At 44.8% G+C, this 13,013-nt stretch overlaps 1 protein-coding gene across 2 annotated transcripts in view; it reads right to left on the reverse strand.

The window, feature by feature from the left end:
* The window catches only part of LOC142573242 (ATP-binding cassette subfamily C member 4-like), a 495,730-nt gene that overhangs the window by 238,242 nt on the left and 244,475 nt on the right, over window positions 1–13,013 (reverse strand). For both annotated transcript variants that reach the window (XM_075682847.1, XM_075682846.1), the window contains one exon: window positions 970–1,066. In XM_075682847.1, the coding sequence (XP_075538962.1) occupies window positions 970–1,066 (97 nt within the window). The remainder of the gene's footprint in view (window positions 1–969; window positions 1,067–13,013) is intronic.

Genomic DNA, 13,013 nt, shown 5'->3' on the forward strand with positions numbered 1-13,013 from the left:
ATATAAAGGCGTGGTCCAGCTTTTTACAAACCACTGCTCAATGTAACACTTGTGCGTGTCGTCGTTATTGCTCGTTTTGTCCCATGTTTCTGCGCTAAACACTAGACAAGATCCCTTGCGCTGCCACCTAGAATGCCGGCTTCAGGAGATATAACAGGTGACGCAGCCATTAGTCAGCATTGTATATTTTACCAGCTCTACTAACATCACTAAGCCCAATAATATCTCTAGCAATGTCTGATAGTTCCTGAAAGAGAAATTCATAAACTACCTTCGCACGAGAGGGTTCGTGTGTTGAATGTTATCATCTTCAGTTTCTTGCACCGGCTTTTCCGGATCCAAAGACTTTAGCACTTTATGCTGAGTCGCACGTCTTCCTACGCTTTTCTGAGGTGCTCCGCAGCCGCTAGAGAATGAGAGCCCAAGGCAATTTCAAGACTCATGCAAAAGGCAGTAGCCGAATACTGCATCATGCAAGCCAATTTTTGTTACGGTGAGAGAGTGTGTTTGAATGCCAGTGGGCCTTCCAAACTTTGTTGCACATTGACTAATATAGGCCCATTGGCTCTTGAAGATTTTCTTCCCGGGTTCAAGCGTCACTTCAAGCCTGAAAATATAGTGGCCGTGACAAGGATTTGATCTTGAGACAATAAATATATGAACACAACGCTTTACCTCTACTTCACCGCTGTTAAAACCTAATAAGAATAAATAAACGATTGTATACACAGGCAGACAAGGACACATGCGTTGGTTTGGGTTTGTTTTGCACATAGCAGTGCCTAACCATTCAGCTCTACAGCAGGGCATTGCAAACCCTTTGTCTTGCCAAAGACGAGAGGAAGGCAATGATGGTCTTTTCAAAGCAAGCAATGTCACGCCTATGGAAGCAATATTCAATATGAACCCATGCACACTTACTAAGCTATTGGTTTTATAGGAAGCGGCTATTTTTAGAGTCAGCACTACCTCCTTCAGGACGAGGATGTGGTTCGCAGACTTCAAGAACTGCAGCTGATGAGTGCAGAGTATGACAATCTTGTTCTTCAGGTATCCCCGGATGCAGCTGTAATAAATTGAACAATCCAAGTCACGTATTTTACATGTGTGCTTGAAACGTACAAACGAGTTCCTCTATTACCCTTAATATTGCTGGGAATAGCATTCATGAGCTAACACTGGCGAATGATGTTGATTCACTTATAGACCATAAATCTTCACTACGGCGTACACGATACAAGATAGAACAATTGCAGAATTAACTAGATCCTTAGCCGGAGACTAGTGTGGAGTTCAATGTTATATTCCAGAAAAACGGGTAATATGCACAAAGACAGAAACGTTTCATTGGTACATGGTATAGCTATATTAAAAGGTATTGAGGCCCTTCACGCTTAATAAGGCATTTCGCAGATGTTGCCAAAACCGCGAAACGACTGCCGCTTCTCAGGAAAGCCGACGCAGGCTTCACCTGGCGAAGACAGCTGGAAGAGTCCTGCAGAGAGAGCTTGAGCGGCGTGCCTACAGTCGCCGCCCATCGTGGGGCACTTGGGTGACGAAGTAGAAATCACACAGGTGCGAGCAGCGCGAGGCCTGGAGCAGTGATAGCGCAGAAGGCTCTGAAACGTAAGCGCGTATGCAACCCGCTCGTTATCCAAAACGAATATATATTACTGAGCCACGGAAAAACTGTTTCTTGAAAACAACTGCCTTTAAGATGAAGTTTGCCCGTCCTTCCCTTCCTGCCGTATCGCATATGGTCCCACGCAATATGGTGGATGCCAACCTTAGGCACTTCTGTTCATTTGTCGTGGAGAAGTGAGTGAGTGCAGATGGTTCAAATTGGATGGCATCAGGTACAGCGCCTCGCCTGAAGGATGAACAAAGGTGTGTCCAACGGCCTGTCCTAAAGTGGAGTTGGTGCATGTTGAACCAATGTGGCTTAAAAAATTCCTCTTAGCGTGGAGTACGTAGTGGAGATAAATATATAGCGTTTCTTCTGAACTTAGGACGTTACGTGGTAAGCACCTCGCCTCCGCCACGATTCTGAGACGTGGCGGCCCTTTCGAAAGACCATGCCATAGCTTCAGAAAAGTATCGCGTGTTGCTTTAAGCTTTCTGTTATTGTGATGGAGATTCAGTGAAGAATGGGCATATAGTAGCGCAACATACCGTCTACGTAATGTTTATGGAGAAGCACCCTTAACTGACAATTATTGCCCCATTGCGATCCAGTGATGTACCTGAATATTTGCATATGGGAATCTTCCATAACTTCTTTACCTTGGGCGAGAACTACACCCAGATACCTTTGAGATCTTGCATATGCATCTGTGCGCCCACCGAGTACCACTGTGTATTGGTCTCTGAGCCGACGTGTAAAGGTCATTGCAACACTTTTCTCTGCTACGAGGTAACGGCATCTGTATCTCAAACAAGCCAATATATTAGCGAATACTTTCTTGAGTCGCTCCTGGGTGGTATCGCGCGAACACGACGTACTACAGATGGAGATGTTCGCATTGAATGTCTTACAGACACCAAATGGTAGAACTCTCTTCATAGGCATAAGAATAATGATTAAGAACAGGCACTCAATACAGCCATCCTGTGGCACACATTTCTCAACAGCGCAATATGAAGCTAAGCCTATCGGTGTGCGCCTATCGGTAAATAGGTGTCGTCCTTATAAATAATTTGCCATACATGTGCCTAGAGTACTAGAGTTCCCACACCTTCTGGAATTGCGCTGCAAAGGACCGACTTCCAATGCGGCCTTCAAATTAAAGAAATCGCTATTGGCGTGTGTCCAAGTTGAATTTTTCGTCGATTCTCCGAACGGGACTTGGGAAGCCAACTGGCGACCCTCGACCAGGCCTGGCGAGCCACAATAGTCAGTGTCGCCCGGAAAGAGGGGCTCCACTCGCAGTAACCAAGCCCAACCATAATTTCAATAAAGTTTTTTCTCTCTCTCTTGTCGACAGATGGTACATAATCAATGGCATTGTCAGTGCGAACCTGTTCAGATGATTGGAATAAATTTCACCAGTTTCCAATGTGCACGAAGCTCAGCGCTCATCCATGGGGAGTTGTACAACTCAATGAGACGGAGCCGATAATTACGTGAAAGTTGAGTAAAGGCCCCGTCGCTGATGTCGTCATAATCTGCTGATGAGCGTTGTTTAAGTCACCAAGAGTTGCTGCCAGGTCATCTACGGAGAAAGGCAAATCCAGAGGAGGAGCAGTTTATTCCCCTGCACAAGAAAATATAGTAGTATTTCGTAGTCAGGGTTCAGTACCTTTATTGTAAAGTTGATAATATTTTTGGCAACTTCGTGGAGTGACGCAGCTTCGTGCAACAAAAATATAGTAAACGGGTAGAGCTGGTGAGTGTGGGGTCTCTAATGTTGTGGATGTTGGTCTGCCGACATCGAATGTTGCAAGCAAGCCTCTCCAGCGTTGTCTGCTTAGTTTCGAGAGGCAGCGAAGTGCCTGTCGTCCTTTGTGCCATTGAGTCCGGTCGACAAGCTCGAATGTCTTCTGCGGTCTTAATGCGTAAAACTTCTCGTTCAGCGCGCCTCCAAATTTCAAGTAATCTTTCAAACTCTTCGTGGTTAGTTGGCAGGCCATCGCGTTTTGTGGCACAGCGCGTGTATTTTCTTATACAGTGAGCATCAATTAAAGGAATACAGTAGAGAGGGGGATAAACGGGATAGGAAAGGCAGGAAGGTTAACCAGATAAGATTTTAATTTGCGACCCTGCACGGGGGAGGAGGACGGTAAGGGGAAATGAAAGATGGAAAGAAAAGCGGAGAGAAAAAGCAAGGAAACGAAAAAAGAATCTAGGGAAAGTCGTTAACGTCCACGAGAAATACAATTGCTCCTCACCCCCACCAGAACGTAAAAACTTCAAGAGTGCCCTGACCGTCTTATGGTGTGACGACTGTGTAGGTCGGCGCTCCAGGACTGTCTGCTCCGAAATCGGCCGGTCGTGAAGACGCGCCAGCCCGGTCACAAGTGACTGCCTGTGTGCGCTGTATCGGGGACAATGACACAGAACGTGTTCCTTTCCGATACGGAAATCAAACGAATTCGCAAATGCAACGGCAAACCACAATTGGTAAAGTACCAGTGTTTAGCGTCGGAACAGTCCAGGCGGAGGTTGAAATTGCCGACAGCGGTCCAGTCGATGTAGACGTGTGTGCTTCAAACTAGATGCGTTCCACAAAGATTGTAAGACATCACATGCAAGCACTAGAAGTTACGCTGCTGCATCTATTCTAGACAGCGGGATTGGCTCCTGCACGCCATCTTCATGCGCACATCGAGCAGCTTCATCGGCCTGTTCATTGTCCATTATGCCACAGTGGCTAGGGAGCCAATGAAATGTAACGCCGTGTTCTTGCTCGGGGAGGCGATGAAGGAGCTCTCGGATTTGTAGCACTAGTACAGTAGGCCCCAACTGTGCAGTAAGCACCAATGTAACCTCTCGGGTTGTCGCTGTGATAGCTGTGTTGATAGCTGTCTTGTATTTCTTGCAGTCACAGTACTTGTGTGCCTTTCACGTAGACATCAGAAAGCTTAGAGCTGACATGAAGATCGGATAGTGGCCTCTTCCTCGTATTTCAAGTCAGTGCACTAGCCAACTGTCTGAACACAGCAGCTAGACAGGCAGGACAGTTCGATGAAGCTGGTGAAATTCTGGTTTTAATGACTATACTCCATAATTTGCCAGTATGGCTCGGTGGGCTGTGGGTATATGAGCTGCTCTTAGTGCCAGTGTTGTGTGGATATTATCACGTATGAAATGCGGCGATGGAGTATTTATTACTAACTTTTTTTCAGTCTTGAGCACCCTGGTTCAATTCAAGCAACAATGAATGTGAATGCTTCAGAACTGATGAGGGTAGACGCGCGTACGTCGATCGCGGAGATGCCTACAAGATACGCAGTTTCTGTATCCCATAAGAAGCCTCCTATTTTGTTTGCACGGCAGGAGTGGTAAAAGCGTAGCCGTCGTGCAACCGAAACATGTCGTCGGCGTGAGACTCGGAGATGACCAGTACGACTCATTTTTGCAATGACCATAAAGCGTCATTACCAGCGCAGGATGATTGAATTTCTCTAGCTTGGAGCTCAAGCCACGAGCGTCCCACTGAAACATTGCATATGTACTGGGATTATTGTTTAACACAGTGGCAGGAGCAGTGGTTGACGAAATCAACATTGCTGTCCAGAATAATCGCAGCGCTACTCTGCGTGATATGAAGGCAGTAAAGGCTCTAGTGCCATGACACCTTCGACTCAAGGAAAGCTGTGAGCAAGGCCCAAAGTAGAGCCTTGATCGCCACCAATATCGTATTTTGGTGCACGCAGTGCGGTGGAGCGTCGACCAACGTGCTGATCTTTGCTGCTTACTTCTAGGGCTTGTTTCACCGATCGCCAACTGCCCACCTGTTCACCTTGCGGCCTGCTAGCTTGCTGGCCGGCTGATCAAGGAGCGAGTAACGGACAGCGTACGGCGCAACAACTAAGCCACGAGTGTGGGCAGTCAGCGATAACATCGTCGCTGATGACTGACGGCAGCGGTGACGTCAGGAGCCTGGACGGTGCCAACACCTATAAAACGAAGGACCAAACGATGCTGGAGTGCAGTCCGGTGGAGCGTCGACCAACGTGCTAATATTTGCTGCTTACTTCTAGGTAAGAGGCGCCTACTTGGTGGGATCGGTCGTTTTTCTTTTTTCTCCACTGCACTGCACTCCTGTCTCGAACCATGTCGCCGCGAGATTGTACAAAGTGTTCAAAGTTGTTTGAAAAAGATCAAGAGAGTATGTCTTGTTCCAAATGCAAGAAAGTACACCACGCGGGCAAATGTTCGGGAATGACTAAAAAGGCTTTCAAAAACATGGGACCACGCGAAATCGACGGTTGGATGTGTGACAGTTGTAGAAAGCAGGAATCAGGGGAAGAAACGTCTGAAACAAGTGACGCGGAACGCAGAGGGGAAGGGAAGGGAGGAAAGAAAAATCAAATGAGTCATGTTACAAAACTGATTGAGGACATTAGCCAAAAGATGGTGGCTGTCTTGGGCCGACTAGAAGAGATGGAAAAAAGGTAGACAGACAGTGCACGACAACAGAAGGAATAGAAAAACCTATGGAACTGCTGTCACCTGAATATGACAAAATTATGGCCACCACCGTAAGGCAAGAAAAGGATATTGCAGAATTAAAGATAACGTCAGCAGAACTGACGCGAAAGATGGCAGAAAAAGACAATGAAATTGCAAGCCTGAAGGAAAACGTCGAGATTGCTGAACAGTACTCGAGGCGAAAAAACATCGAGGTACATGGCGTCCCCTACAAACAGGGCGAAGATGTGTATATGGTTCTAGCGGGGCTTAGCGCGAAGCTGGAAATACAGACAGTCGAACGTCACTCACTGAAGACCATTCACAGGCTAAAAGAGAAGAAAGATAAGATACCCCGAATCATTGTCAGATTTAAGGAATTGGCTGATCGTGACCTGTGGATTTCGAAGAAATACGCTCTCCGATCTGATAGCATATACATAAAAGAAAGCTTCACACGAGCGCACAAAAAGGTGTTTTGGCTGAGCAGACACAGGGGCAGACAACAGGACTGTAAATTTGTCTGGATGCGCAATGGCAGAATTTTCGCTAGGCGCAACTAAGGAAGTCCTGCCACGATCATTACAACAGAAAACGATTTGGAAAAAATAAACTAATGGCAGAGTTCACTTCTTTTTCTGAGTAGGATTCTCATATAAATCAGTTCATTAAGGAAGAACAGTTAAAGCAGGAGCTAAGTTTATTACATATAAACATACGAAGCATAAAGAAAAACTGGGACCAGCTATGTGCTTATGTAAACACTCGGCAGACAAGAGAAGATGTAATCGTCTTGACAGAGATTAATCTCGATGCAACTCGACTAAGCTTTTACAGCCTTGCTGGGTACTCTCGGTACGCTTGGTGTCGAGAAAACAGAAAAGGAGGAGGGGTGGTAGTGTTTGTGAGCGATACCTGGTTGCCATATGAAATTCAGGTATCCATAGAAAACGCAGAAATGGTGGTTGTCTCTCTTAGCAAGATGGATACAACTTACATTGTATGTGCAATATACAGACCACCTTGCACGAACATTCCTTTATTCCTCGAAGAACTAACCTCACTCCTAAAAAATATATGAATGAGAAGCAGTTTATTTTAGCGGGAGACCTAAATATATATATATAATGCTAAACTCAAGGAGAGTAGTTAGAGACTACTTAGGCCTACTCGCTGAATTTGGCTTAGTTAGCCTTATTAATAACTGTACAAGAGAGGAATTTTTAGGTTCCAAGGTAACTACATCATGCATCGACCACATAATTGTCCGCATAGCAAACAAACATTGTTCATCAGGAGTCATTATATTGAAACTTGCAGACCACTACTTCGTGGCACTTGCAACCATGAAAGAAACTTGTAACCATGAAGACAATGCGAACATCAGACCTAAAATCAGGAACATGTTAGACAACAGGAGTATAGACAAAGCTATTCAGAACACAAATTGGAATGCTATATTACCTCTGGATCAGATGAGGCTATATTATATATTTCGCGATAAGTTCCACCTCATATACGAGACGTCCACCAAAGCTATAAAAATAAAGCAAAGAAAACGGGACAACAATTGGATAACGCAGGATATCATGGAGTAGTGTTACTTAAAGGATAAAGCTTGGCAGAGCTGTAGAAAGGACCCTGAAAATGTAGCACTTAGGGAGGAATTTCGCATATTGCGAAATCTTGTAACAGCCAAAACGCGACAGGCAAAATGAAGATACCTATCCCAGCAGTTTGCGCTAAACAGGAATGACGGAAGAAAAACATGGAAATTGGCAAACAGTTTAATGGGCCGTGTTAAACAGGCAACGATTGAGGAGGTCATCGACAAAAACTTTCTAAAAGAAGAAACACAGTCATTATGCGAACTGTTTAACGAGACTTTCATTCACGCCACAGATAAGCTAGCTGGGCATTGCTCATGGTACGAATCGTCTCGAATATCAGCCAATACTTTCATGCACACAGACAGCGTACCTACCTGATATAACAGAAACTGAGCTATGGAATATAATAGGCAAAATGAAGATGTTCAAACCACCAGGTTTTGATAAGATCTGTGTAAGAGATCTGTACTACAATTTTAACAAACAAAAAGATGGGATTCTCAAAATATTAAACGCAATATTAGAAACCGGAATGATGCCCAAGGAATTGAAAATTTCGATAGTGAGACCTGTGTACAAAAGTGGGAAGAAAGGTGACTGCGCAAACTATAGACCAATTTCTATTATACCTGCCCTGGCTCACACTTTGGAAAAGCACGTGGCTTCCGGTATGCAGTGTTTCTGCGATAAATATTCATTAAACAACACGGCATAATATGGGTTCACAAAGGACCGGAGCACGACTACGCTCCTAGAAGAATTCTCGGATTTCATTAACACTGCGATAGAAAACAATCGCCTTATGCTAGCATTGTTTTTAGACCTATCAAAGGCATTTGATACTATTGGTCACGCCTTATTGTTGCAAAAGCTGGACAACCTAAGTTTCAAGGACCGATTTCATCACTACCTTGAGGGGTATTTCACAGACAGATCACACTGTGTAAGAATTGAAAACAAATACAGTGAATTTAAGTCAATAAAATTCGGTGTTCCGCAAGGAAGTACTCTGGCCCCATTACTATTTAATATCTACGTCTCTGAACTGGGTTTTTTGAATTTAAGATCAAGAATCTTCCAATATGCAGATGACACAGCATTAGCACTAGAACTCACTGATCTAGATCTTGCGTGCAAAATGTTTCAACAGGATGTGTGCAGGGTAATAGACTGGCTGACGCAAAATTCAATATATTTAAATCCGCAAAAAACAAAGCTTATCTGTTTTAGAAACCCACACAAACGAATGCTCCTAAGGGAGTCTCTCTTTTTACATAACTCTCATTGCACTCCGTGCACATGTAATGCAATACCATTTGAACATGCAGTCAAGTATCTCGGAATAATATTTGATGAGCATATAACATGCAATGATCATGTGCAGTATATATGTAACAGGCTTAGAGCTCTGTCTGCGATGACGTACAACTTAAGAGGTAAAACTTCGATGCAGTTGAGGCGCACCATATACATGACGCTGGCTGAATCTATTATAACCTACGGTATTACATTGTATGGAACTTGTTCTTATCACAAAATGGGAGCCATAAACCGCATAATTAAATGAATAGTAAACAGTGTAACCTACGGAACTATGCTTCAACAGGCTGACAAGAAGGAACAATACAATAGGCTTGGCACAGTGGAAATGCGTGACCTATTTTATTACACCATGCTCACACGTCATTACTATGCAAAGGATTTCAAAGTACCTGTCAAGGAAAACGTCGCCCTAAGAAGGACAGAAACATACATTAAGCCACTATGCTTTACACATTACGGGAAAAAAGTAAGGGGATATTACGTGCCACAGATATTTAATGAACTTGGAGAAGCGCTTGTACATTTAAAAACTAAACGAAAAATGACTAACTCAATAAGGAAATGGTGCTCATCATTGCAGATAAATCACTGATTGCCTCTTGCATTAGATATTGCATGATTGCCTTAGATATTCTGTGAGTTGTGGTATGGCTCATTGTCAAGCTATTATGATGTCCTTTATTTATTTATTTACTTAGTTTTAATTTTGCTCGAGCTCTAGTGATTATGTTTCTATAATTTTGTATAATATGATTAGTATGTACTAGTATGCCTTACTTCATTGTTTTGTGGTACACGTTCGATGATTCACTGTGCTGCCTGAACAACCAACAAGCACGCTGTGTTTAGGTTGGACAGGAAATGAAAACCTATGTACCAAATGAAGATGAATAAAATTTTTGATTTGATTGATCCTAGGAATCGGAAGATCCGCGATGTTTTTTACGTGACAGAGTGCTGCCCATAAAGCCACTTAGATTGTCTACTTAGTTGTTGGCTTGATAAAACATGGTTACTAACAGCGCGTTTGAGCACGGGACACAGAAAGAATGCGTGGAGGAGCTGGGTGGTTATACTACGTGCATATTTTTTGTGTGTGCCCCATCCTCTAAAACGCCGTTATAACCATGTTCCATTGTGCTCCCCATAAGCTCGTTATTCGTGGCAAAATATATGTGTGGAAGTATTAATTCACAGCCTTTGTTGTAAGCTTTTTGTAATACGGCATAATTTGCCGTGAAAAACAAATGTTTTTGTATCGCCAAAGAGCCAGTCTAATTGGGTTTTCTTAATGCCAAGTTGTACTGGCAGCCACGAGATGTACACAGCAAAGGTGGCTGGTAGTCGCCTTTTACGACGGTTGATAGATTATGTTTAGTATATATGCTACAGGCCCTGAAGTGGTTTCTTTGCCCGTTTTCTTGCTGTGCGAAAGTGCAGTATCGGAAAGCGTATGTGTATGATAGTAATTTAGCGAAATTGAACTCAACTGGCGCTTTCAACGACCCTTGTATTGTTGTCATATGAGCACGCGCTATTCCCTCAAAGTCTTAAACAACGCGGAGAAGCAAGCGCAAATTCAAGCTCGCCTGCACGCTTAAGTGTGCTGCCAAGCTTCTCCGAGGAAAGCTTATAATTCACCTAGTAATCGAAATTACTGGCCTTGCCAGAATACAAACTGTGCGCATCAAGCATCAACGGGCGGCGTCCTTTCACTCGAACTTTAGGTTTTACCCAAGCGGCAATCTTCTGGGCCAATTGGTTCTTCGTTAAGGTGAGTTTACCACTTAAAGAAAATGGAACGCACTACGCCTCTCCATTTTTTATTGAACGGAAAAAAATGAAGAAATGTAGACACCTTATGATGGTGAGGGTCACTTGTTTTCGCATATATTAGCAATAAAAATTTAAAAAGATAATCTAAGATTAGAAGAAACAACGCCAAAGGGTTGCAAATCCTCCTTCATGTCTCTTGCTTTAAAGGGAAGCTGGAAGGTTTTCCAGAAAAAAATGAGCGAACATGTGTACATAATGGTTTTCAGCCCTCCGAATTAGAATATCGTATCGAAATTGAGCGAAAGAAAGTGCAAATATATTTTATTTCGACGAAAAGTGCAGCAGCGGACACGCCCAGCTCGCGCGTCTCGTTTCCGCCTGTGATTGGTCGGGCGCCTCGTGACGTCAACTCTAGTGACCGACCGCTGCCGCTACACATGAAGCGCGGTGCCAGGTAGTTTGGTGCTGTAATAGAAAATTAAGAGGTAATGGAAAATTTAGAGAGGCTGCATTTTTCTGAGGAGTTCGGCGTTACTCCCTACATGTACGAGCCGATTGCGAAGAGCCGGCCTCTCGAAGAAGCAAACGATGCTGGTGCGAGCAGTGCTTTCGACGCGAACGAAAGCGAAGTCTTGGGATCTCCTTGTGTTGGAAATGCTCTTTGGTGAGTATGTTTTTTGCAAAGCGATCTAGTGATTTCGCCGATCTAAGCTCGTTTGCGGTCAAACAACTGTAGTGTTGTGTTCCTGCATGCCTCCTCGTGGAACGTAAGCGGGGATGAGATCGTCGGCATTTGTGCGCTGTCCAAAGCTGTCGGCAATCTACAAAGACGGTTTAAACGCGTGAAAAGCTTCCTGGTTCATGCAGTACGTGTAGTGACCTTCATCTGTGCGCCATCGCACATTACTCGTAACCGAAGTCGTAAAGGCGGCGAATTCCGTCGGCTACGTGAGACGGTCGGTTTCTCGCTGTGCGCGAGAGAAGGGGGGAGCGTAGCGTCCTGGCGTGCGCCGGCTTTCCAGCACATGCAAACTCTACATTTGCACTGCGTTATGGTAGCTGCATGCAGGCTGTTTTACAACACACGTGCCAATAGGAAATTCGCGGCGCTTTGCGACGAAACCTGCGTCAAGGGCGGGAGATAAACATGCACCTTCCGTTCAGCGTGCTAACACGAAGGAGCTCGCAGTAAATCAAAATTCAGGTTTGGGCGAGTTCGTGTTTATGCTCCTTGTGTACGCGAACACTGACGGCACTGCGCCGGGCCTTAGACGAGCCGACTTGACTGGCAAACCCAACGCACGTTTTAATGATAAATTCTCGTGATAATCGTCGTCACGGAAGTGGTTGGAGCACAGCACTATTGTTCTTGAGAGCTTGAAATTCTTTCGCTTCACAGCAGCCTCCCACTTCGTTAAAAGCTTCTTGTCTTGTGGGAAGCAATGGAAGACAACATCGTCGCGGCCGCTCGTGCTCGTGCAACCGTAGGCTGCACAGAAAGCCGGCATGATCGGCTCACCACTTCAGTTGACGCTGCGCACGTTGACTACCACTCTACATACACGCAGACGCACCAACAAAGGAATGCAGGGTCGATCGAAGCAGATTACGATGGCACGCACGCAGAAACAAGCACGGTCAGGCACGGTCGCGCAGGCTGCGAAGGAACAAAACACTAGAGTTGACGTCACAACACCGCGGTTTCCGGTCTCCGCTCGCACCGTCAGCGTCAGCAGCAGTGCGCGGCATTCGACGGGGGGCGGAGCTACAGCGATTACGACGATTACGATTACCGACGATTACGTCGCTCCTAATTGAAAAAAAACCCCAAATTTTACCTACATGGTTTATAAGGTTCCCGCATGCGTATATGCGTCTTATTGAATTCGACAGACTCTTCAGCTTCCCTTTAAGTTCTGCTGGTTAAACGCGATTTGTACAGTTTTTCTATTTTGTTTGATATAAGTTATCTGACACTGCACAGGTGAGAACAGTTGCGAGAAACCGCCATTTTGAGACATGCATGTGGGCATTTCGAAACTTCACTACCAGGACATTTAGTGCACCTTGCCTTGGTGGGCACTGATCGAAAAACAGCGGCTACAACGTTGCTTAACGCGCACTGCCGCGCGTTCTTTCGTTCCGCATGCAATCGCATTTACGTGCACGTG

This window comes from Dermacentor variabilis, chromosome 2 (genome assembly GCF_050947875.1).
Source record: "Dermacentor variabilis isolate Ectoservices chromosome 2, ASM5094787v1, whole genome shotgun sequence".
Classification (NCBI taxonomy): domain Eukaryota; kingdom Metazoa; phylum Arthropoda; class Arachnida; order Ixodida; family Ixodidae; genus Dermacentor; species Dermacentor variabilis.